We start from the raw sequence: 27,343 nt of genomic DNA, 5'->3' as shown, positions 1-27,343 counted from the left end.
ACCCATCAAAAGTTTAGACTCACCTAAAGCACTCACTATATGTCATGTATAAATACATGGTTACATCGAAGATGAATTTCCCCACTAATACTTCGGGGAACCAACAGCACCTCATTCAGATTAATTGTACGAGGATCATGCATCAAATTGCTAAAAAGCATGTGCAAATATCGTTCATGTGAACAGCTACGTTTTGGTGTAAAGCTTTGTTAAGAATTCGCCAATTTTCACTGATTTTCATCATTTACTTAACTCATGACAATAATCTTTTCCAAGATACGAATTTGTTTTACAATACATTAGTTCATCTGTAAACAGTACCTTCAAACTGAATGGAATATTTTGCAAAATCAAGTTTAGAACAGTTGACTGAAGTAAGTGGCTACATTTACACTAGTGAGTCTAAATTTTTGATGGGTAGTATAGTTGTGATAATCTAGTCGTTATACTGTCATTCGCTGACAGCTAAGTATAAATATATGTATTCTCAGTACATGACTCTTTGTCGTCACGATATGGCTGAAATATTGCTGATGCGACGTAAAAGTTTAACTCACTGAAACAACAGACATGTTGCTCTACGAATGACGTCTTTAATGTTCATGACGTCACAGATCACATCTCTATCTGAACCGGTTGCATTTAGTGAAGTTTCTCTGTGGGTATTATCGTTTATACTTTTTTCTCTTTTAAAATGTCAATGTTTAATATTTTGATTACCCAACACGAAGTTGGAAATTTCGGATTATCTTTTAGTCGGAATGAATGCTGTAAATCCCTCACCAAAGGCAAGGATTAACGTCATTCATTGGTTAATTTCAGTCGGGCCAGATAATCCGTAATTCCCCGCAGCTCGATGGCTATGCTCGAAGACGTTCCCATAAATAAAACTCTAGACTTGCCCATATCCGATTTTACGTCGATCTATCAAATAACGTTTGTTCTGGGAATTATAGTAGGCTTTGACTGGAACAGTGATGCCTGCCAGCGTAGAGACCACATTGACACCCACAATGTTCTGTGAAGATGGCAGTAGATAGATAGCTTAAGTCATATGTCCTCACACTCAACCCACACATAACGGTACACCATTGGGTTTGCACTTCGGATGCTTCGTATGCTGAACAGTTTTTTTTATGCAAGAGAGCGAACACCGTTTTCACCACTTTTTGAAGCATTCCATCAACAAGTTAAACTGACGAAACCTTTTCCATGTCCATCAGTCGATTGTAAGATTGATAAGCAAGGGTTTATGAATCACTGTCAAATAATGCCACGAGGTGTTACAAAGGTACATGTAATAGTATTCTGCGTATTCCCATCCCTGGCTGTCCGTATGAACTCCTGCAAAAACATGAAACACTTATACTGACGGTACAATAATAATAATAATAATAATAATAACAATAATAATAATGCCCAGTGTCGGTCTTTTGTGGAGAAGCTTTCTGAGAAGCCATTGCATCGTGTGTACATGCAGTGTGTGGAACAGAATAGCAATCCCACCGACTCATTCGCCTGGATGAAATCGGCTGGTCTCAAATGTGAAACTGAGGGCTTCCTTTTTGCTGCTCAGGACAAGTCACTTCCCACTCGCAATCGGCTAAATGTGATTCTTAAAGGGAATATTAACATGAAATGTCGACTTTGCAATGAATTCACAGAGACTGCCCAACACCTTGTCAGTCGATGCCCTTCCTTGGCACAAACAGCATATCTTAAGAGACATGATAGCATGGCTCGTTGCTTTTACTACCGTCTCCGACATGCCTGTGGCTTTGACTCCGAGGTCCATCCATGGTACGACTTGAACATGTCCAGGGCGTCATGGAAAATTATGCTTTCAAACTTTTCTGGAATCGGTCCATATACAGTCTCAGAAGAATTCCTGCCAACAAACCTGGGCCCTTATTCTCGAAACGTTCGTAGCCCTAAGAATTCTTAACTTTGATCGTAGCCATGTGTTAAGAATGGGCTTACGAAGTTCGTAAAGGCTACGAACGTTTCGAGAATATGTAGCCTGATCTTTTGATAAAGCCAATGAATTTATATATACACCTGGAACTTAATTAAGCACCCTATTTTCTGGATGATGAGAAACAAAACTTGCTGTAACTCTCTCACTATTCCGAAGAATAGTGGAACCTTAGCTATTGTGAAACATACGATCTATTGGCGAATGAAAAACAAGACAATGATTCCAATACGTGTTGTTTTAATAGCGTAACCAATGTGATTTGGTCATATTGATTCTTGATGAAAATAGTCACTGAACAAGTATGGTCGTAGCATTGTCAATGGCTGACTATTACAAGAAATGATGCACAAGGAATGTCACATGTTAACTTTATCTGAAATGGGTCTGGCATCGGTATCGGTGTATCCCCACGTGCTTGGATGACAGCTTGAATCCTCCTCCTCTCATGCTACTGGTAAAACCTTCTTGAGTATGATTCTTCATAGCACAGCAGCTTCCAGCTATGCAAGATGCTGGAGAGGGTTCTCTCAACCTCTCACGGCGTCCAAGAAAGTCCCAGATGTGCTCCAAAGGATTCAAATCGAGGGCTCATGGCTGTCCAAAGGTAATGTCATGATAGCCTCATTCTGGAGATGTGCGGTCACAGCACGTGAACGATGCGGCCTGGCGTTGTCGTCGATGAATATCGGGTGTGTAGCCAACGGGTGGTTGTCAAAGTGGGGCCACGACAACTGGATGGAGAATATCCCGGATGTACCACAGCTGACCATCAAGATTTCCTCGGACAGGTCACCATTTGAGTTTACAGTCGTGTGAAAAGACAACCCAGATCATAACCGATCCTCCACCATAAGGAACAGTAGGGTGGATATTCCTGGGCACGTAAGCAGTGTTTTATGCCTCCACACTCTCATTCGACCATCTGTAACGTGGAGGAGGAACCTGCTCTCATCTGACCAGTGGACCCTCCTCCATAGTTCCTCAGGTTCCACTGGCGACAGGCCATACAACACTCCAGACGTCGTCTCTTATGGAGATCAGACAGAGCAGGACGTTTGATGACTCTTCTGGACCTCATACCAAGTGCCCTAAGGCGATTTCAGAACGGTTCTGGTCAATAATTGTCTGTAGGGTAACCACCGGAACTTCAAAACCGAACTTGTGGCAAAGGGTTCTCGCCGCCACCAGACGTGCCAGGCTGCGATCATCACACGGGACGTTGTCTTCCTGGGTTGTCCAGGCGGACGATCTCTCAGATCTGTCATCTGATGTTTTTCGGACAAGTCGGCTGATGACCGAGTGACCAGTTGTCGTCAATAGCTTTGAAGGACATGCCTGTTGCATGCATGCCGACAATTTGCCACCTTAGTGCTTGAGAAAAGTCTTCTCCTCATGTTTCAGTATTCATTAATGGAGACGGTTACAAATTTGTCTGCTTTTATACCCATAAATTGCATGTTAGAGAAACTGAATTTTGGGAAATGTGTGGGTTGTATGCTTCACGTGCACAAAGGGATGCGTTGTGACGAGTGCAAGGAGCTGAAACACCTTTTAGACTACTAGAGATGTGTTGTAATACAGAGATATCATTCATGTTTAACGATGGTTAACAGTTGCTTTACTATCATGAAATATATCAGGGGGTTCTTAATTAAGTTCCAGGTGTATATATCATTGAATTTTTCTGTCCCTTTTGACACCAATGTGATTGGCAAGATTCAGCGAAAGCATACTAAGTAAAGCGGACTACTCGCCTTTGAAATGTCTCGCTGGCATCCCAAGTACACCGATGTCAGAAGCTCCCATTGTTCTCGGTACCCATGCGCAGATCAGGAAGAATGCCAGGGTTCTCCACCAGGAGCACAGCCCTTCTGACACTCTGGGTAATGCAGAAGGCTGCAGTGTTGGGGAGTATGCATATTCTCCGGAAAGTTCTTGGTGGGTTCGACTAGGCAGTGTTTCCTGGGAGAAGTCCCATTCTCTGTCTGGGCTGCGTGTAGAGGGGGCAAGGACCCTGAGCTGATGATGAGCCTTACCAGCCTGACTGTGCCAGGATCACCCGAACCTCTCTGCTGCATATTATCTTTAATCTGTAAAATATATTAATAATAATAGTGGATTTGTATTGAGCTCTTTCCATACTTGGATATTATGCTCAAAGCGCAGTGAGGATTGATCAGCAGAAAGTTTGGCGGAACAGATAAGTTTTGATAGATGTTTCGAAGGAAGAACAGGTTTGACATTGGCGGACATCAAGGGGGAGATTGTTTCAGGCAGTGGCTGTAGCATATGCGAACGATTTCTTCCCATAACTGGACTGACTGACTGACTGAGTTTAGTTTTACGCCGCTTTTAGCAATATTCCAGCAATATCACGTCGGGGGACACCAGAAATGGGCTTAACACATTGTGCCCATGTGGGGAATCGAACCCGGGTCTTCGGCGTGACGAGCCAACGCTTTAACCACTAGGCTACCCCACCGCCGGGGAGAGACATGAACTTCGGGTTGTTTTCCAGGATATACCTAACTGAACATGACAAAAAACACAACACAGGATACGCAACTACGACAGCAGTAAAATATATTGTGCCCATGTGGGGAATCGAGCCGGGTCTTCGGCGTGACGAGTAACGCTTTAACCACTAGGGCTAAACCCCCAACTGGAGAGTTTCACTTTGGAACAGTTAACAAGATGTTTGGATTCAGACCGAAGGGTTCTGCTGGAGACAGTTACAATGGGAAGTAAGTCGCAGAGGTACTAGGGGCTGTTTGAGAGTAGCATTGGAATGCCAGACAAAGGAGCTTAAAAAGTCAAAGTGTGGATTAATACTTTATATCATCCTTGTCGCAGATTCATAAAATCTGGAAATTTCAACCCCATGTTAATTATAAAATATTTTACTGAAAATGCTTTAAACAACGCTTTACTGAGGCCTTGAATGTTGTAACTTGGATCGAAACAAAGTTTTAATCATCATAGAAAGCGCTTGATGTGTTTTACCTCAAATTAAAGCCACCAAAACCTGGAGCTGCATGTATATTGCTCGATATCCTTCTTGTCATACAGTCTAGTGAGAGTTTTGATGTCTATGAGCCATTATGCATTTATATGAAACCGATGATCAGTCTCGCTGGTCTATATATATTTCAGGGGCAAATCAATGGAAGGGAATTGACTGTTCGATGGCTATTGGATGATATCACATAATCGATATATTTGAAGCTTAAGTGCATGTTCCTGGTCAAATTACCTTCCTTAACTTTGGACCGAGAGCGGAAGGTCGCGGGTTCGATCCCCCCGACCGCGTCATACCAAAAAAGACGTTAAAATATGGTACTTGTTGGTCCCTGCCTGGCGCTCGGCATTAATGGGTACAACAAGGACTGGTCACACGGCTCGGAGTCAGTATAATGTGTCTAAGTGGGGTATTCATGGCTTCACTGCGGCATGGTATCTCAGTGGGCTAGCACTATAAAACCAGCTTAAGTCTGGGCTAGTAGAAGCAGCCGCACATGCACATACACACGTATGCACGTCGTCATATGAGCGAAATCTTCTCAAGCACGACGTTAAAGCCAATTTAACATCACCTCACCTCCTTCACATCCTTGACTTTGCCAATCCCAGCAGGAATTCGGACTTAACAAAATTAGCATACAGTCAAACAACGTTGTGCCGAACTTATTAAGTAAAAGCTTGTCTCGAAATATAACCTTGTCTCGAAGTGAAAGCTTCTCCTGCGTATGCCACATCCAGTCATCATTTTGCGGTTGTGTCGGAATATCGGATAACTCGAAGTATTTGCATACTTCCTTCAACTCCGACACGACGTTGTTTCGCCGTAAAATTGGTTCATATGGAGCTGTATACTTTTTACCTAAATTCCATGCCCCAGGAGACATCAGACGTCTTCACATATAGAACCCTGGTATTCGGCGTGATGACTAGTAAATGCTTTATCCACTGGGCTATGTATACCCCTCCGTCCTTTTTCCACAGTTAAATGGGTGCAGTGTGTGAACATAAAATGGTTTACAAGTTTACTTGTCCGTGGATATGTCTGACTTTGACCCAAGTTTCTTCTTGGCCTTTCAAGTCGCTGGGATTCTTAGTCATAGTGATGATAATAGTAGAAGTGATGCTGCGACTTCATCCAGAGGTTCAGAAGCTGAATCCATTCGAAGATTTTCAGAGATGGGACAAACTGCACTCAGAAAGTAGAAAAGAGACTTCGTCTGTTTCCAAGGTAACTTTGTGACCATTTCATTGAAATAATAGTTATCATTCATGCACCTCATCTTGCCCTATCTCACTCTCACTTTGCATGTTGGTGCACAAGTCTTTTCATGGCTTTCATCTTTTTGCTTTGTTTTGTTTTTACCGACATCAAAACGGAAATGCAAGAAAAGTCAGAAGCAATATCTTTTGCAGCTAAATAGTAAAACATGATTTATCTTTATGGTGTAGCCATCGCATAGCCCCTATAATTCAGGTTTCCCAATATCCCTTTTGGTTTCTTCAGAGACGAAAGAAAAATTATTATGTGCCGCTCAACATATACGCTCATAAGCTCACTATCTTCACGATCCAGCATGACTGCACACAAACTCATTTGAAACAATTTTGGTTGTAAAAATTCCCACAGCTATCATAATCGGTTCCGCAGCATATATTTAAGATGAATTGAACTTCATCAACATGAAGATGGTTTTGAAATGATAAGCTCTGGCTTATATGTTGCCAGAGGATGTAGCTGAGCCGCCCCTTCTCTGTTTGCAGATGTCAGTTGTATGTGTACAAGAATGTTGAAGTGGACACCGGTCAACCCTATCTTTGAAAAACGTTTTCCTTCAGCGTGCTAAGTACAGGAAATCGTCCCTTCAAATCTACCAGCGCCTCAACCAATGGCGATCACCTACTAGGCACCGTGTTGCTGTAGGTTCTTTACAATACATCTTCGTTCGGTCAAGGGCTGTATGGTCCACTTATTGTCCTCGAGAGTTAATTTCGCGAGTCGAGACAAACTGGTGCTTAAAGCCTTTGCTCGTCAGAGTGGATAATATATGGAGATTCGAATTTGCTTTGGTTTTATTCGTTAATTTTCGTATGAGCATTATATTTGTTTAACTGCCGAAGATGGACAGTTTTAAAGTTATTGATATCTTGTAGCATGCACCAAGGATATAGCCCGCTTCCTGTGATGATTTTGTTTTCCTCTGCTCTTCTGTTACATCTCTTCCATCGTAGTTGTGTTGAGCATTCTTTTCCAAAAATGGTAGATAGACTACCATAACAATCTGTAGTCCTTCACTTAATTTTACATGTAATGCAACAGTAAATATTTCTATTCATATTATAAGATTTATACATTATTAACTCATTAACTGACAATATGAATGATATAGTGAAAATAGTTTAGGCCCTGATATCTCATTATATATAGCGGCTAAGAGGGGCAAGGACACATATTATCAATTATATTCATTCATTCATTCATTACATTCGTGATTCATTCATTCATTCATTCATTCATTCATTCATTCATTCATTCATTCATTCATTCATTCATTCATTCATTCATTCATCCCGTGATGATCCCCGTTAGAATTGGTCCTCAGCAACCATTATCCTTGCCGTAAGAGGCGACTAACAGGATCGTGGAGGTCAGGCTCATGACTTGGTTATTGCGACCTTGTTGTCTTCGTATCCAAATTCCGTAGATTGGTGGATCATGCTGTTGATAACGCTGGATTGTCCTGGTCCAGACCTCGATTATTTACAGACCATCGCCATATAGCTGGAATATTGCTGAGTGCGGCGTAAAACAACAAACAAAGAGAACAAACATTCATCACCATCGTCATATTATGTTATTACTATTATTTTAGAAAATTTACTTTTTGTTTTCCTCACTCGTATTCATCTTTCCAGAACAGGTCAACTTTTCGCCCAAACACGGAGGGCTATCCCTGAAGAACGAGCTGTGTGTGGTGTTGTTCAAACGTGAAAACAACAACATCGTTGCGACTCTGATAGAAGACCATCCTGAAACAGCTGGATGACGTGAAGCTGTCCGTCAAGCCTCACTACATGATAGGGTCGGAACACCTCAAGTCCATTCCCAGAGTCAAAGCTGTTTCTGGTGTGTCCGAGATGGAGGACAAGGGTGTCAGAGCTTCCTCCGGACACAGGACGACCTGCATACATCTGCTGTTCGTTTCATGAAATCTCTGGGAGGTACGTTGAGGTTCAATTACGAAAGATGTAGGATGAGGTTCCATATTTGGTCGACGTGAAATGTCAAGTGCGTAGAGAATTCTTGAAAAGATCAGCATGAAAAAAGTATCAAAAGTTTGTTGAAAACTAACCTCTGTATTTCATTTATTTGCATGTTTAGTCAAGACAGAATGTGGACAATATCTCACCTTTGTTCAATCAGTATGCAGTATGAGAAGGAACTAACCGAAAATGAATTTTATTTATATATCTTAAAACAGATGGCATAAAAGATTGGCTCCTGTTTTAGTAGCAGAACATGTTTTCGGGGAACATCCATAATCAGGCTTCTTTGACAGTCGTACCTGTACAATTGAATTCTCATTCAGACACCCAGTTGGTACCTTTCACAACTAATCTTTTGCAGCGCAAGTTGGGATGCAGGATTTCTCATCATGCCTAATCCTTCGTATCTCAATGAAGATACCGCTGTGATGATGTAGGGATGCATGAGACCTTCCTCCGAGTACCTCTGTGCTTTAGCTAATTATAATATGTAGAGCGGTGGGTGGGCAAAGTTCATCACACCGAATTCCTGTGTTCGATTCGCCACATGGGCACAATGTGTTAATTCTATTCCATGTGTCCAACGCTGTGATATCCAAAACCTGTGACGTACCAAATTGAAGGATTTTACTGACGCCTTGTGTTCCGCTTAGATGGAAAATATGTTTGAGTCTATTTCAGAACTGCTTCATCGGTTGCCGCTAATTATAGGTATGTGCTAGATGAAGTGGAGTGATGCAAAAATTAAATAAAATAAAAATAAACATTTGTTGTTTCAGCTCAAAATAATTCTCATAATGGCAAACGACGAAGGTTCCAAAAAGTTGACAGCGCACAACATGTACAACACCAGTTTACGTCTCGTCCAATCACACGAAGTGTTACAAGAGTTGGCGTCCACCGGAAGAGTGTTCAGCATTTGGCGCGAGCTGACGTCACATCAACTAAGTCATCTCAGGAAAATCATGCGTTCAGTATTAAATATAAAGACAAGCATACGGTGAGAGGAAACTGCCGACCGGGTGTGCTCATATTCTGAACTGCATATCGAAGTCGTGGATGGAGGAGGTCTCTGGGATACCTTACGCAGACTGGAGAGAAAGGATTGTGCATTCTGTGTCGCCGGAAGTCAAGATGTATGTCCACTGCGACAGTTTCCTATAGACGTTGGGCTGTTCTGCAGTAACGTTAGACTGCAACGGTTTGTCGATCCCCGGAATTATGATGTTCAGCTGTCCGTATATTTTTTCTGTTTCCCATTACTGACCTGACCTGAATTTTCATTCCGACGTGAAATAATTTCAAAATTCTTATCTCAATTTTCCAAACTTCTGTTATATTTTTATTAAAATTTTGTTTCGGGCAAAGCGACTCCATCTACATCATAAATCAATTTTATAAACCAAGTGATTCAAATTTTAAAAGTAAGCATCATGAGTTACACAATTACTGAAAATGTATTTATTTATTTATTTATTTTTTATTTATTTATTTGGTTGTGTGTTTAATTTTTTAATTTATTCTTTTTTATCCGCCTGCTGTCTTGTTGGTTTAGGTTTGAGATGAGAAACACAGAAAATAATACGGATAGCCTTATAGCTGGGCGTTCAGTCCAGATGAAAATAGATTTAACTACATTTCATGTCCATTGGAGCGTTATTGTTAGGTGCTATTGAACACAAAGCTGCATAAGAAAATTGGTCATTTTTGTAGTAGGTGCCGTGGTAATACAATGTGTGAAATCAGTAAGACACATTCCTGTGTCCCTTGCCACAAAGCGATTGACGAGTTGTGTCTGTCGTACCGTGAATTCAAGCCCAGGATTTAATAATAACAATTACCCCTTTGGTAATCAAATTATTTAACCATACTTAAATTCGGGAATTGCACACAATGAATGGGAAAAGCTAGTCTATCGTACAGACCCTGAAATAAATGTACCCAGTGTAGGCCATGCAAGTCTAGACTATGTGGCAAGTCTAGATATTCACAGTTTCAGGAAAATGAAGAAAGTCTTTGGGCTCCTACTATTTTATTTTAATTTAAAAACATTTTTTCTGTAAAATATGCCCATTTCAGAGACTGGCTGTTAGTCATGGAAAAAGCAGGGACACAATGACAATGACATACCTTAATTCCACTCTATTTCGACGGAGGAAAATGTCGCATTTTCAAACTTTTCCAATTTGATAATCTGGTGTCCCCAGCCGTGATATTGCTGGAGAATTGCTGAAAGCGGCGTAAAAATAAACTTACTCACTCACTCCAATTTGAAAGATACCGAGTGTGAGTCGTACGCATTTAAGACGTCAATTACCGTGTCAAAAATCTTACCTATCTCTAGAGTCCAGTGAGTCCTCTACACGTGGAATCCCCTGATTGCAAGATTGACGTTGTAAACACCGACGTCCGCCATATTCTTTCACCAAGGGACATCACTCTCAACAATATAATAATATTAAAAATACTAATATAGGCCCATGGGACTAAAAACGGTACAAAATCCCGAATTCAGACACAGGGACGGAATTGAAGATGAAATTAAATGCAGGCAATTCTGGTTATTTAGTGTTGTGAACGAATGCTGTAAGATGGTGTTAAATACTTGGATATAAAGTCGTCTTCTGTCGAGGTCGCCTTGTGGTAAGGGACACCTGAACCATTCGGTCAGCGTATATTTCTATCTACATCATATCATAATTCATCCTAAACGCTCAAGGTATATATTGTGGTAACAATGATAGTTTTACATTACATGCAATATGTGCATAATGCAATCATTTTCTTGATTCATTTTTATGTTAATTACAGGTCAGCATTGTTTGCAACTGTTTTGTTGGAACAGTTCCAGAAAACGAAGAAATTCAGTGTGCGGTTGTTATTAGTTCACCTATTATCAAATGTTTAGTTTTATATAGTTCTCATCATCAATATAATGACATTTGGAAATGCTTCATTATGTATTTGTGAGGTTATGATACTTTATCAACAATGCATTCTAATATGACTCCTACCAGTCCCAAATAACATAATCGGATCCCCGATGTTTAAGAACTGTATAAACGCTTTGAATACGCTTACAGCTTTGCCGGCGGACGGTCTGCCGTAGGTCACATGTCATTGAGACAAGCAACCGGTTTGTGAGAACCGTCGGACGCGAACCCGCGACCTTCGGATTAATTAGCTCGACAGCTAGCCGACAGGCCGTCGCACTGTGGTATTTTAATACCGGTATGAATAAAATTCCCGGCGATGCGGAAATGGGCGGAAAGAGTCGAATAGGTCGCGGACAATTACGAATATATACCGGTGAACTTGGTGTCGTGATTTTGCATTAAACTGGAACGGTAAAGATGGATCTGATGCCATTTGGCTTTTACTCTGTGATCATTCCGTAATCCTGGAATTAACGTGTGGCGTGGAATGACGATATGCCTCAAACTGAAAAGGGTTGTTGGTACGTCGGAGCGTCAGACATGGAGTTCACGGTGCATGCATGAATGACGCGCTTTTATATAAAATCCGGTGATTTTGTGACAGAAAAGTGATGAGAACACTGTAAGGATAATGTGGATCCTTGCAGGAACAGGGAAACGAGCATGTTAAATTGGCAACTTTTGATTGAGTTAGCCTTCGAATCATTACTGAACGAAAATTTTATGTTTGCGTGTGAAATAGCAGGCTTGAGTGCAATTCAGGCCAATTCCGTGGCGAAACAAACGGCTTACATTTCATAATGGCCAACAAGGCAGAAAGTTGCGTCCCTTAGGTGACATAGGCTTCTTATCTTACATCCGGGTTCACCCCGATGTATTTTTGGGGGTTTAGAAGAATCAGATGCCTGTTCTCTTAGGGGTTTCATCAAGAGGGGTACAAATCCATGACATGCCTGTGTCACAGGTTTTCCTCGCACATCGACCTGACAACTCTTCTAGAATAGTGTTCAAAAGGGCCTAATACCAAATATCCATTCACTCCCTCATACATGATGCAATCGACAACATAATTTAATATAAACTTGCTTTTCTTGGAAATATTCATTTACATTTGAGTTGATTGTCTCGCGATGCAAACGACAAAAGCATGAATATAAAACCTGGCAGGTCGTCCTCTAACTGAAATATCATTCCCGTTCTCTTGGGTTTCAACAAGACGTTACTAGTCCATAACATGCCTGTATCACTTCAGGTTTTCCTCCCACATACACCTAGCAGGTCGTCCTCTAACTGAAATATCATTCCCGTTCTCTTGGGTTTCAACAAGACGTTTCTATTCCCTAACATGCCTGTATCATTTCAGGTTTTCCTCCCACATACACCTGGCAGGTCGTCCTCTAACTGCAACACTGTTCAGAGGGGCGTAATACCAAATGCACCCACTCCTGATGCAATCAACAAAAACATGAATATTAAGGTGTTATTCTTAGAAAATTGACAACTGGTACCGAGCCGAAGGAATAAATGTTAAAAATACTTCTACCATGACTTCAGGAAATACTGGATTGTGATTGGTTAATTAAAGTCATTCAGAGGTATATAATCACGTTATATACCTCTGATTTTCCAACACAGTATGTTTATCTCCTAATTTGATCATTTACACATGGGCTGACCGTCTCATCATGCAACTTATAACAAAAAGTATTTGAAAGTAGTGCTCTTTGAAAATTCAGAACTGTGGTAATACATGTTAAAATAGTTTTGTTCATTTACATATGAGTTGACTGTCTCATGATGCAATCGATAAAACAAATGAATATATAAGTGTTATTCTTAGAAAAGTCATAACGACCTACACGATTTAATAAATGTTTAAGATATTTTGAAAATTCAGAACTGATCCGGAACCGAGGTAATACATGTTAAAATAGTTTTGTTCATTTACATATGAGTTGACGTTCTCATGATGCAATCGATAAAACAAATGAATATATAAGTGTTATTCTTAGAAAAGTCATAACAACCGACACGATTTAATAAATGTTTAAAATAATTTGTTGATTTACATTTGAGTTGACTGTCTCATGGCCTGCGTGTACTATTGGGAGATGCATCATGATGCATACAAACCAGATTATCTGATGATGTATTTATCTACATACGAATATATTTGTACTATAACATGAAGACAACGCTATATTTGCCTATGTCACACCTTGTACAAACTACCGTATACATGCTCAATGTGTTCCTTTTGTGCCAGTTCATTTTACAGTGGCTGTTTTGTTATGTAATATAAGTGGTTGTTGATTTATTATGGTATATAAAGCTTGGTAATTCAGTAAACTTGATCATTGAGCAAATCTTCTGTGTTGTTCTTATTGGCAAGCGGAGAAGAAACGGGATCTCACAATAATACCGTAAGAGACATGAGTGGAATGAGTTTAGTTTTACGCAGCTTTGGAAATATTCTCTAGCAATATCACGGTGGGGACACCAGAATGGACTTCACACATTGTACCTATGTGGGGAATCGAACTCGGCCGTCGGCGTGTGACGAGCGAACGCTTTAACTTACTGTGGGTAACCCTACCGCTGGGGAGAGACATATGAACCCCAATCCAAACCAAATCACGACAGCAGTAAATATAAGACTTTTACAAAATACATGTACATTGAATCAAATTATCAAATAGCATAATGTACCATACACAATATATTTCAACCACATTTTATTGAGTATCATGCGGTGGATACTTACTACTGATTTAGGTGTACAATATTTTTATAACGTTCTTCGAATATCGTTATATTTTTTCAATAAATATGAACATTTTTAAGTTCATATTAATTTCCTTTATCAGTTTTGGCCAAACCAATAATTGGCTAAATCAGGGTTGGTGCATCTCTGCAAATGACAGGAGTCATCAGATGGTAAGGCTCTGCTGGTTGGTGCATGTCATCGTGTCCAAGTTGCGTAGGTCGATGCCCATGATATCAATCACAGGATTATCTGGTACAGAATTGATTATTTAAAGTCCGCCGTTACCATACGCGCGTTCGCTAGCAACAATTCTGCAGTCCAGCGCTGGCGCCTTTAACGCCAGGGACGTGTTAAAGTAATGTGACGGTCCACCAATCGCGATATAGCGTTACTAAAATATGCGATACGCAGGTTCCAGTCAGTGTAGAGTGTGGGAGTGTAGCTTGCAGACTCGATCGGTTACAATAGCAAAAGGACTCTTGCTCTCGTGTATAATTTCGTATGTAGGTGCAGTTCCCGTAATATTCAATATTTGAGTTTAAAGAAAGGTAAAGAAAAAAAATTCCAGTCTAGTTTTCATCAGTTAAATGTACAGAAGCACATTGACACGTTTCATTGTAAATTTCTAATTACTAGTATACCCCTGAATTATGTTCACCTGCACATCATGCCAAACGTTCACGCGTTTTGAATGGAATAATCATTTTCTAATTCCATACACAATGATAGAACTAGGTTCCCAAATATATCCCCTACTATTAAAATGATATATATGATCCGTAAGATTATTCTGGTATTATAATTCCTGCAAAAATAACTACATCATATTCAATCAGCGGACTCATCTGAAGGAGTGCGTGTGTCAACATTCCAGCAATATCTCGGCGGGGACTCCAGAAATGGTCTTCACACATTGTACCCATGTCGCGAATCGAACCCGAGTCTTCGGCGTGACAAGCGAACGCTTTATCCACTAGGCTACCCCACCGCCGATTGGTCAGTGTAGACAATGGCAATCAGCAGGACACATGTTACCAGGGATTCCGTTAAAAACTTATTTATATCAGGAATAATATATTCCAATATCGTGTTATTTTAGTTAAACTGCATACAATATTTATATTAAATGTTAATAACTATAGCTTACCACTTTTGTAGAATTGATTGCCACAGCCGGGTATATGTTGACGTGTAACAGCTTGATTATCTTTGAGATTTCCTTCAGCCACGCTGTTTCGATCGTGATAATGTTATGTTGAATGTAACTGTCACGCGGCTGCAAACAGGACTTTTAGGAGTGCAAGTATGCCTTTCGTGATACATGTATCCATTGCAAGCTAACGGTCGTTTCAAGGCTAGATAACGGTAAAATGCTCGTGGTTGGTGTCAATAACCGTGATTAGGTCGATCACTCATGATTTTGCCAAAGTTAATGTAAGAATTATGAATGAATTTTTGAATAGGATTAACACAACAGATTACAGTAATCATTCCAGATACACGATGGATTTGTTTTACCAGTATGTGTAATGGCACGAGTATGTTAACACATGATCACATGATACCCGCCACCTTTGATGTTGCACTCGGGTTGATGGATTGCAAAAATAACATCGTCAAGCGTTGTTGTTCAACTGTAAGTAGAACGTAATACCCTATTCAATACAGTATTTGTATGTTTATTGGTGGTAATTGAAAATTAATTCACTATCGGGATTCGGCTAAATGAAGCATTTTATGTCGTATGTAGCTCGTTTCACGTAAATACCGTCTGGTATGCGAAGGTTCGAGGTATCTGGGGTCCGGATTAGCGGGTTTCCGGATATCTGGGGTCCGCAGAAGCCGGTTCCCAGTATAGGTGGTTGTATGCGGCCTATACGACGATACGGGGGTGAGATAAGTATATTAAATCTATGGACAAAGGCCAAGTGTGACAAGGGACTGTGTACCGCACAGCATATGCATATTTATATGGAAGTGTGTTAGCGCCACAGTCTAAAAACACTTTCATCTACGTAGATGACGAGACTTTCATCTTCATTGAATATACTTTAGTTTTACGTCAAAATAATTTCATCTCCATATATGATAAATTATTTCATCCAGCCTCGTAAGAATGTCACCCGTCACGATCCGCGAGCAGGGAGTACAAAAGTCATATTATCCCGCCACGCCTCGGTGACCACGCGAAGTGAGAAAAGCGTGCATCGCCAAGCCTTTAGTAACGTGGGCTGCATTGAGGTCAATCTATCAGCTGGTGTCAACATGGCAGCAAGTCGATTCGATGCGTATTGTTTTCTTTGATTGAGTAAACACATTCGGCTAGATAAATGCGTTATCACATCGTGTCGAGGGAAATACGGGGTTTTATCAGTCCCTCGTGGTTGTATTCCCCTCGCCTCCGGGGGCGAGTGGAATACAACCTTACGGTGGACTGATAAAACCCCATATTTCCCTCGACACGATGTGATAACCTAATAATTATTGCATATCGTTATTGAGACTGGTATATTGTGTGTTGTAAGTTACAACCCTAGCTGGATGCAGTTGAAACAACTTGGATATAGCTCATGAATACAAATACACATATTATTTATTCATGTGTTTGTTAGGATGTTGGTCCTTAATATTCAATTGTATTTTCCCCTGTATTTTCACTGGTGAAATCGTTTCAAGATGAAACTCAATGAAATTCATTTAACAAAACTTCGACACATTTAAATGAATAGTTACTTCATTAAATGTTCGGATAGTACAGTGGACTCTCTATAATCCGACATCGGAATTATCCGACAATCTGTGAATTCCGACATATTTTTGGGTCCAGGCAGCGTTCTTCTATATTATCACCATTTAAACATTGAATTATCCGACATCTGTACATTCCAAATTCCGACACCATTTTCTGGTCCCAATAACACTATTAATCTGTACAATCCGACATCCTCTCCCCGATATTGGACTAAAATAGTCAATCAACCTGTCAATGGCCAGTTGACAACTACCATCCTGTTACTGGTAATCTCTTTGGTCCAAGCACTTGCTAATTGGGAGGTAATTAGCAGTGTGAGAACGCCTCCTCTACCTTTGTTTTACAAGCTGAGTTGCCAATGTGAGGACCTAGGTATGTTTTGTGTCAAGCATAGGATGAATGGGCTGAGAAAGGGATCAATTAATTTGGTGAGATCAATTACCAATGAGTCAGTGGTGTCAATTTGAATTGTCACTGTCCGCAATATTTGTTTTTATTATGTTATTGTACTGAAGATAATAAATCCAATGATACACATGTACATGTAAATACAGAAAAAAATTCAACTTTATTTACCAAGAAAATATCTATTAAGCACTAATTTCATGATATAAGTCAGTTACAATGTATGGTACTGTTTGAAAAGTATTCAAGCAAGGAGACATTGAATTATCTGACGCTCTGTATAATCCGACATTTGTTCCCGGTCCCAGTGAGAGAGTTGTTGTTTGAGCCGAAGACGGTACTTGTTGTTTCCCTGACTGGAGATCGACTCGGACCAACAGACACACAGACACACAAGCTAGGTTCACCTCACACCACCGTAAATATATACCACTTGCATGTATACTACACATCAAAGGTTTACTCTCACTAGTGTAAATGTAGCCACTTACCTCGGTCAACTGTTCTGAAGTAAATTTTACAAAATATTTAATACTGTTTAAAAGCACTGTTTACACATGAACTGATGTATTGTAAAACTAACTTGTAACGTTGAAAGGATCATTGTCATAATAATAAATGATGAGACTCAGTGCAAATTGGCGAATCCTTTACAAAACTTTACACCAAAACGCTGCTGTTCACATGCACGATGTTTGCGCATGCTTTTCAGCAATGTTATGCATGATCCTCGTGCAATTCATCCGCATAAGGTTTGCAGTTGGTTCCCCAAGTTAGTGGAGAAATTCATCTTCGAGTTAACCACATGTATGTACATAGCATGTAGTGAGTGCTTTAAGTGACTTTAAAACTTTTGATGGGTAGTATATATGGGACGATCGGAGGATCAGGCTTTTCAATGACTTACTTGAACGTAATTGTCATCGCATCCCTGTTGCGTAGATCGGTGCTCATTCTATCAACCACTGGATTGTCTTGGCCAGACTATCTACAGACCATATAGACGGAATATTGCTGAGTGCGGCGTTAAACAATAAACCAACAAACAGGCAAAGAAACAAAACACATAATTACTGGCGAATACTAGACCAAATAGACATTTCAATTCCCAGTCTTAAGCCAATCCAAGTCAGAAAAATTATCGAGCTTTGCTTGTCTAAAGAGTCCACCGAATGGATCCGGTGGTAGAGCTTGAGTTGATTACGCGTCATGGTATATAACAGTTGTAATATCAGTCACGGGTTTGTCTCGTCTCGATCATTTGCAGCCCGCCTTCATATTGCTGGAATATATTTATACAATGCATGTTTTAGATTCTGTTTATATAACGCTATTAGCTTCAGAACCCCCGTATGGGTTGTTTTTCTGACTATAATGGGACCCGTGAAGGTCCGGGCTGGAATACTGATCTTCAGCAACCCTACTTGTCGTAAGAGTCGACTAATGGGATCAGGTGATTAGGCTCGCTGACTGGGTTGACACATGTCATAGTATCCCAATTGCGCAGATCGATGCTCATTATGTTGATCACTGGATTGTCTGGTCCAGACTCGACTATTTACAGACCGCCGCCATATAGCTGGAATATTGCTGAGTGTGGCGTAAAACTAAACTCACTCATCATCTGACTATAATGAAACAATAATGAAGAACCAACTTCTGCTAATTAACAATTTCTGACTATGATTACACAATGCCATTTACAAATGGTGGTTCTGCGGCTGACTTTGTGTGCTGGCGATTAGGTGCCTGACTCTGAAGGTGTGGGTTCGAATCCCAGGTGGACTCAACCCAACAAAAAGTACTTGAATCTGTACTTAACTAAGAAAGTGTAATCCCAAATATAACATATAAGTTATAATTTCTGACTATACTTAGTTTTTATCTATATTGGTTCTTATTCCGCTTATGGCCAATATTAGGTAATTTCCTTCATAGATTACAGTAATGTCAATAAGGTGTTCGGCATAAAAGGCTAATACTGTCTACTACGTTTTGCGTTAATGGAACATTGATCGAGCGAGTAGTCTGGGAAGTCCTGAAGGGGAATAATGTGCCTAAATTTGAAGTGCAGAGTTCTCTCCCTTGTAGACTACCCACGTCAGAAACCTATGATTCTGTGTTCGAATTCAGGTTCACACCGATTATGTTAATACTTTTGTCAGTTGTTTTCATTTAACATACGTGACATGAGTCTGCATCACAGATCATCTCAAAAATACAAGTATTGAAATGCAAGTTATCAGAACGTAGTTAATCATAATTTTTCGTTTTCGTTTCCATTCCAACTTTCCCTACCCTAACCCGATCCCCGCCGAGGTTTTGCTATTCAACTGCTGGAATCTGAATGTAGACGGTGCGACTTGAAGGCTTAACTTCCTCTTTGGCAACATTCCATTCCTTCCAGACTTCCATTCCATCCCCTCCATTCCACCTTCCATTCCATTGTCCCATTCTGTCCATTCCATTCCATTTCCGATTCATTCCATCTTCATTCCTTCCTTCCGGCTTCCATTCCTTCCTTCCATTCCTTCCTTCCATTCCTTCCTGGTCCTCTCTTCCTTCCTTCCTTCCTTTTCATTTGCCAAGATCAAGGGCCGCAACTCGGTTCCTGGTACGCTGGGCCGCAACTCTGCTGACAGAATTCTGGCGCGTTAGACAGATGGAACATGTCCTCAGTACCAACGTCTATGAGCATACGATTTGAAAGTGAGTGAGTTTAGTTTTTACTCCTCCGCTTTCGGTAATCTTCCAATATCATCGGCTTGGGGACACGCAGTAAATGGGCTTCACACACTGTACCCATGAACGTCATCTTCGGCGTGATGAATGGGCGCTTTTAACCATCAGGTAGCGTAAAACGTCCTCACTCACACACTCACTCGCACTCAGTTTCAGCTAAGCCGAACTTCTAGTCACCCATCCATATGTTCTCTGAATATCGTCTCACGCCGTAACTGTACAATGACACACTATCGGGTCGCATTTAATCAGGCTTAGGGGCAGCCTAACTGTAGATTAATTACAGGTCTCTTATGTTAATTTGAAACTCAAAAAATTCAAAACAAATTAGGTGTAGCTCATATCTTATTTTCTATAATTTTAGGGTTGTACTGTAGATTATATACCTTCCAGTTCTGATTTGAAACCTCTGATTTCAAAATATACTTGATTTAGCGCCTATATCGTATATGTTTTAATTTGAGTTAGCATGACAGTGTACAGTGTATACCTGTCATCTTATTTTCAAACCTATAAATTTAAAACAAACTAGGTGTTGCTCATATGTCAGTTTAATTTGAAACCTCTGAATTCAAAAAACATGTTAGAATCTAATCTCCTAGTTAGACAACCCTTACAGATTTTATATACACTGGGGATCTCATGTAACCAGGGAACGAACTCCTAGACTACATTGTGTTTTAATGTTCTGATCACGGTAGCAAGTAAACCACAACGTCACAAGTAACCATATAGATGGTATTACAAAACACTGTATTCAGAAACCTAACCTGAGTTAGTAACGGTATAAACAGTCTATATGTGCTCTTATTGATATCAAAGACTGTTCTTGACTTTTTTCACTCTCTGCGCTGTATTGCCTAAAAGTAAAATGAATAAGTTTATAAACAGGTTTATTCAGTCCTTTGTCCACAAAGAGTTCTATTTCTATATCGCTTTATAGTTACAGTCTTCTTTGTGAATGACAAACCTGTTGAACTAATACGGTCAAGCGGTGGCTTGAAAAATTGAATTGGCAAAACTTCAAATGTGCTTTCAGACGTCCCTTACCGCACGACGTAAGTATGAGAGATTTAGTGTCGTTAGATAGCAATATTTAACGAATCGATAAGGAAATCCTATTGTCAACGTTCTGATTTCCCTGCAAATAACAACGTTCCTCAGTCATGTGAGTGAGTTGAGTTTTACGCCGCTTTTAGCAATATTCCAGCAATATCACGACGGGCGACACCAGAAATGGGCTTCACATTGTACCCATGTGGGTCCGATGTGTTCGGCGTGACAAACGAAAGCTTTAACCTCTAGGCTACACCACCACCCTCTCAATCAGGTGAGCTGTTGTGTTCTTTCTTGTATAACGATTACAAGGGGTACCATGTCGTATGCATGTGTATTTTACCTTTCTGTATCTCTTAAAATGTCCATGTCCATATTGTAGAGGCTAAACATTATTTATACGTCATTTATACGACTTTGCACAATTGTTTATAACTTTTAACATGTTACTTAAAATAAAACTTTGCCTCAAAATACTACTGGTTAAACTGTTGTGTCTCGTCTAAAGGTCTGGGTTCGAATCAGGAATGAGTACAATAGATGGAGTAATTCTTGGGTGTCCCTGGGACGGCAGGGTAGTCTAGTAGTTAAATTGTTCGCTCGTCACGCCGACAGCCCAAAGGTTCGATTCCCCTCATGGGTTTCAATGTGTGAAGCCCATTTCTGGTGTCCACCGTCGTAATGTTGCTGGAATATGGCGAAAGCGGCGTAAAACCATACTCATTCTCTCACTCTTGGTGTCTCCGCCGTGATATTGCACTGTTATTACACAAAGGGGAGGTGGTGTACTTAAAGAGTTCGTGCCTCACTCCGAAGACCCGGGTTCGATTCCCCACATGGGTATAATGTTATTGAAACCATTCCTGGCGTCCCCGCCGTGATATAGCTGGAATGTTGCTAAACGCGGCGTAAAACCATCTCTTTCACCCACTATTACAAAAGAGGTTTGTACTCATCCTACAATGAAGAGCAATAGAGATTGAGGGTGATGCTGATGAACATAAAGTTGTATATCCTATGGCCCTAAAGGTCTGCTTTTCATTTCAGGTAACCGTTCTAAGCCAAAATGGCAGAAATGCAAAAGCTAATAAAGGCAGACTTGGTGCTTCGTATTTCTAATCCTGAAGAGCAAAACATCCCACGTGAGTGCTTAAAATCCCATGGGTTCAGTGTAGAGACGTTGTCACGGAATACGTCCTGCTCAGCTGTAGCTTCGATGAGCTCTGCAGGAAGCTGAGAAGATGAAGCTGCAGATGCCTCTCCAGGGTGTAAAGTTGATTTTACTTCCATCATTGTAAATCCATTCCCGAATACATCATCAAGTACATTACTTATGATGACGACTACTTGTATCATGGACTACACTGTAATGGGGACGGTAAGGTAGACCATTCTGGTGTCCTCCGAGGTGATATTACTGGAATATTGCTAAAATTGGCGTAAAACCATATTCACTCTGTAATGGAAAATGTACCTCTTCTATGCATGTAATATCATATAATGGAGAATATGCCCCCTGTATGGATGGGTAATATGTCGTGGGAAGTAATATATCTGCATGCATGGACTACTATGTAATGGAGAATATGCCCCCTGTATGTATGGGTAATATGTCGTGGGAAGTAATATATCTGCATGCATGGACTACTATGTAATGGAGAATATGCCCCCTGTATGTATATGGGTAATATGTCGTGGGAAGTAATATACCTCCATGCATGGACTACTATGCAATGGAGAATATGCCCCTTGTATGGATGGAGTAATATGTCATGGGAAGTAATATATCTGCATGCATGGACTACTATGTAATGGAGAATATGTCCCCTAATATGTATGGGTAATATGTCGTGAAGTAATATATCTGCATGCATGGACTACTATGTAATTGAGAATATGTCCCCTGTATGTATGGGTAATATGTCGTGGAATGTAATATATCTGCATGCATCGACTACTATGTGATTGAGAATATGCCCCATGTATGTATGGGTAATATGTCGTGGGAAGTAATATATCTCCATGCATCGACTACTACTATGTGATTGAGAATATGCCCCATGTATGTATGGGTAATATGTCATGGGAAGTAATATATCTGCATGCATGGACTACTATGTACAGTGAAGCCCCGTTAGTCCGGACTCCGATAATCCGGATGTCTCGCCTCCCGGGCGATTTCAACTTGTTACCAATCTATGCCTATATAATTTGCCTCGATAATCCGGAAATTCGGTTTCCGGAACCGGACGATAAAGTAGCTGTCACCAATCAGTAAAATAAACAGTAAATTGCTTCACAGTCCGGACGCTGTAAGTTGTGTTCACGAACCGTAACAACACCTCCGGCGATGTTTACTTAATTAACTGGCCAACTGGGTTGTTGTTTTAATTTAGACATTAAAAGCTCCGACTGAAGATACTGTACATTTACACTTTGATTGACACCACAATACAAAGGCGTGGATGACAAGTGAGCTGTTTTGTGATTGGTTAATGTACTTTGACAGACAGATGCGGTCACGTGGACTTAAAGTGATTTTGCTTTACGACAATGCTGCAAGTCACAAGTGTGCTTCGCTAATTTTGCGAAATGTGACCAAATACCACGTCTCATATTCAACCGATGGATGCAGGAATAATTCGGACATTCAAGGCATACTACAATAGATCGCTTGTTAGACATTACCTCACCTGTGCTGAGGAAGGACGTGATCAGACACGTCGGATCAACATGCTGATGTCACTCGGTAAAATTATTGATGTGATGAATTAAGCTTTACATTAAATGCTTATTTGTTTTATCAGATTCGTGTCGTTTTTTGTAATAGTTAGGGAAACAACTTGGGTCTTGATTCAGTAGTCGGACTATTCGCAATCCGGACAGATTTACTGAAACGCAACCGTCCGGATTAACGAGGGCTTCACTGTAATGAGAATATGTCCCTGTATGTATGGGTAATATGTCGTGGGAAGTAATATATCTGCATGCATCGACTACTATGTGATTGAGAATATGCCCCTGTATGTATGGGTAATATGTCGTGGGAAGTAATATATCTCCATGCATCGACTACTATGTGATTGAGAATATGCCCCTGTATGTATGGGTAATATGTCGTGGGAAGTAATATATCTGCATGCATGGACTACTATGTAATTGAGAATATGTCCCTGTATGTATGGGTAATATGTCGTGGGAAGTAATACATCTGCATGCATCGACTACTATGTGATTGAGAATATGTCCCTGTATGTATGGGTAATATGTCGTTGGAGTAATATATCTCCATGCATCGACTACTATGTGATTGAGAATATGTCCCCTGTATGTATGGGTAATATGTCGTGGGAGTAATATATCTGCATGCATGGACTACTATGTAATGGAGAATATGTCCCCCTGTATGTATGGGTAATATGTCGTGGGAAGTAATATATCTGCATGCATGGACTACTATGTAATGGAGAATATGTCCCTATGTATGGGTAATATGTCGTGGGAAGTAATATACCTCCATGCATGGCCTACTATGCAATGGAGAATATGCCTTGTATGGATGGGTAATATGTCATGGAAAGCAATGTACCTGCATGCATGGACTACGTACTACATAATGAGAAATTTACCTTTAGTCGGCACGAAGTTATGGAGTTAAGAATTAACTTCATCTTTATCAAGTTCAATAGAACAACCTTCTAATTAACTTGTTGATTTGCATTAATTAAAATGTACTGCTAAATACAAAGGTTGTTTTATTGGTTTGACTCACACCTAAAACTGGATATAAAGACATCAAAATGTACATGTGTCATTCCATAATGTTTATGCATTTTGTTCAGGAGGTGGCGGAGACGTTGGAGTCAACCTGCCTGTCTATAGAGACATTCTTTGAAGATCACCTTGCAACAGACAATGAAGGTCTGTATATACCAACTGGTAAACGAACATGTGATCATGAACTGCTTTCCTACCACTCTTGCTCAGAAGTTGTCTGATCAAAGTTACAACATTCAAGGCCTCAGTACAGCTTTCAAGATGTTTTATGGTTGACATGTGGAGGAAGTTTCTAAATTTGATGCATCAGTGGCCAAAATATGTCCGATGCAATTCCTTATTTTGACTTATACCATACGTTCCCGAATTTTGTTGAACAACTGGCTAGACTTAGCATATGTTTATGACGGGTGCCGCCAGTGGGGCAGGATACGCTCACCTGTTCGCGAACACCTGATATCATCACTATTTCATAGTGATTCATAAACACATGCTCTGTCATCGTATGGTGACAATCACTGGATTGTCTGGTCCAGACTCGATATGTTTACAAACAACATCGTACAGCTGTAATAATCCTGAAGCAAATATATACTCATGATATAGTCACAACTGAACAATCGACTTTGCATTTGGCAGAGATTTCTTCTGTGTGTGGAAAGGGTTTTGTCGCTTCTGTTTACATGCAATGAGCAAACATTTGCTATGCAGAATTTGAATTAGATCCCATGGAAATAGTATTGGACGTTCTACAAAACATATAATTATCATGCACAAAGGGGTGGAGTTTTGATATAATAAAATATATTTACAGCATGATGCATATGACCATGAACCTGTTACTTGTGTGGACATGAATTTTATCTATACAAATACTTTTTAAATAATTGATTTTTCATTGATCACCTTTTTCATAAGGAAAGCAAGATTTATAGATGTCAACACTTCTTTATTGTGAATAACGCGACGTTTCACCTGATGAAGGGGCAATCATACACTCCGAAACGTCGTGTTATTCACAATAAAGAAGTGTTGACATCCATAAATTTTGCTTTCCTTATGTATTCCACTTCTAAATGCCCTTCAAAGATTTCACCTTATTCATCCCTCACATCATCCATACTTCTACGGGTTTTGTAGCTGCACTACGTTCCTCCATTATCTGGACGTAGCAAATAGCTGAGTTGCCTCCCTTGGGCTCCATCAGGAACCTATGAGTGAGTTCGAATCTCGGTTCGCCTAAATTATGTTTCTCGGATCTCGGATCTCGGATCCATCGATTAATGGAGCTACGTCGTGTACACCAACCGTTGCATCATCATCAACGTCATCGTTGTGGCAACCTTCCTATACACCTTCTCCACTGTGTTGCAGTCGACTTCATCAGCGCACCATTCGTACAACGCAAGGGAGACAAATTCGATGGGTTTGACGACAAACAAACTTTCTTCAGACCATCATTAAGATCTTTACTTGTGAGTATGTAGACATAAATTCATGTCAATTGCGCAGATTGATGCTCATGCTTTTGATCACTGGATTGTCTGGTCCAGACTCGATTATTTACAGACCGCCGCCATATAGCTGTAATATTGCTGAGTGCGGCGTAAAACTAAACTCACTCACTCACTCATAAAGTCATGTGGTAATGACCAGTGTATGAAATAAGAACAAAACCCAGCCAGACATCAGGCCTGGTAACTTAAAAATGTTACCAGCCCAAAATGGATTTAACCAGACCAGACACCAAGATATGGTGAATTTATTCCAGATGTATTGAATATCTAAAAATTTTACCAGGCCATCGGGCTGGCTGGCTGAATATTAGGACCGTCCGTCAGAAATCTAGCCCCTCTCGGGTGGTCGGACGGAACCTTATTTCCATACACTGGCAATGAAACCTTTTGATGAACACATAGTGCACAATCTGATATTGTTAAAACATGTATTTTAACAAATTGGGGAAACTTGAATGAGAGACAAGCATTTCTTACACACCCGTGGGTGAGAAACCCATGTGATGAAAACTGGTATCCACACGTATGTGTGAGATCGATTTCTAATCCCGTGATTGGCTACTCCATGGTGATGACCTAGGGTCAGGGGTATGACGGACTACTTTCCTGATTAAAATTCATTGATAAGTTACTCGTGCTTCAATCGAACAGAAACCTGTTACTCGTGCAAAAATACCCGTTTACACCTACCTGTTATTTTCGCGATTGCAACATAAACGGGTATTTATTTATACAATGAGTCACAAAGTAGAATAAATTATAACACAAATCTATTTATTTTCTAATTCCTTTTATTAAAAGACTTTTGATTTCTAGTCATGAATTCAAAATGGCTCCAACAATCAATGATACCTGTGGCAAACAATAATGTGAAAATCACCGTTACAGATGAAGCCCTTGATTCCTTCGAATATTCAAAAATGTACAACACTGGTACTTTTACTGGAGAGATGCGACAAGTGTCATGTGTCGTCTTGCAAAAATACCTGACACGATAACGTCAGTGTCTGTCCATTGTGAGATCGAATTTGCCTCGTTGTTTCTTTGATCAAATGCATTGATGAAGATGACATTTTTCACTGATACACAAAGATGAAGACCCACTTCCAGCTCCGAGATACTATGTGA

At 40.2% G+C, this 27,343-nt stretch overlaps 1 protein-coding gene and 1 long non-coding RNA gene across 2 annotated transcripts in view; both read left to right on the top strand.

Moving 5' to 3' along the window:
• Positions 1-9,267, top strand: part of LOC124265956 — a 62,024-nt gene extending 52,757 nt beyond the window's left edge. Inside the window, 4 exon segments of the mRNA XM_046700778.1 lie at positions 6,078-6,227; positions 7,918-8,019; positions 8,021-8,149; positions 9,043-9,267. Coding sequence (XP_046556734.1) covers positions 6,078-6,227; positions 7,918-8,019; positions 8,021-8,149; positions 9,043-9,267 — 606 coding nt within the window.
• A 12,780-nt stretch (positions 9,268-22,047) lies between these two features.
• LOC124265957 lies at positions 22,048-26,270 on the top strand. Its single transcript, XR_006895595.1, has 3 exons — positions 22,048-22,189; positions 24,764-24,842; positions 26,073-26,270. It is a non-coding gene; the product is annotated as an uncharacterized LOC124265957 (long non-coding RNA).
• The last annotated feature ends 1,073 nt before the right edge of the window (positions 26,271-27,343 follow it).

The sequence above is a fragment of the Haliotis rubra genome, unplaced genomic scaffold, assembly GCF_003918875.1.
Source record: "Haliotis rubra isolate DU_JTF1 unplaced genomic scaffold, ASM391887v1 Scf1221, whole genome shotgun sequence".
NCBI lineage: Eukaryota > Metazoa > Mollusca > Gastropoda > Lepetellida > Haliotidae > Haliotis > Haliotis rubra.
Note: the sequence above shows the minus strand (reverse complement) of the source record. Positions and strands in the feature narration are given on the sequence as shown.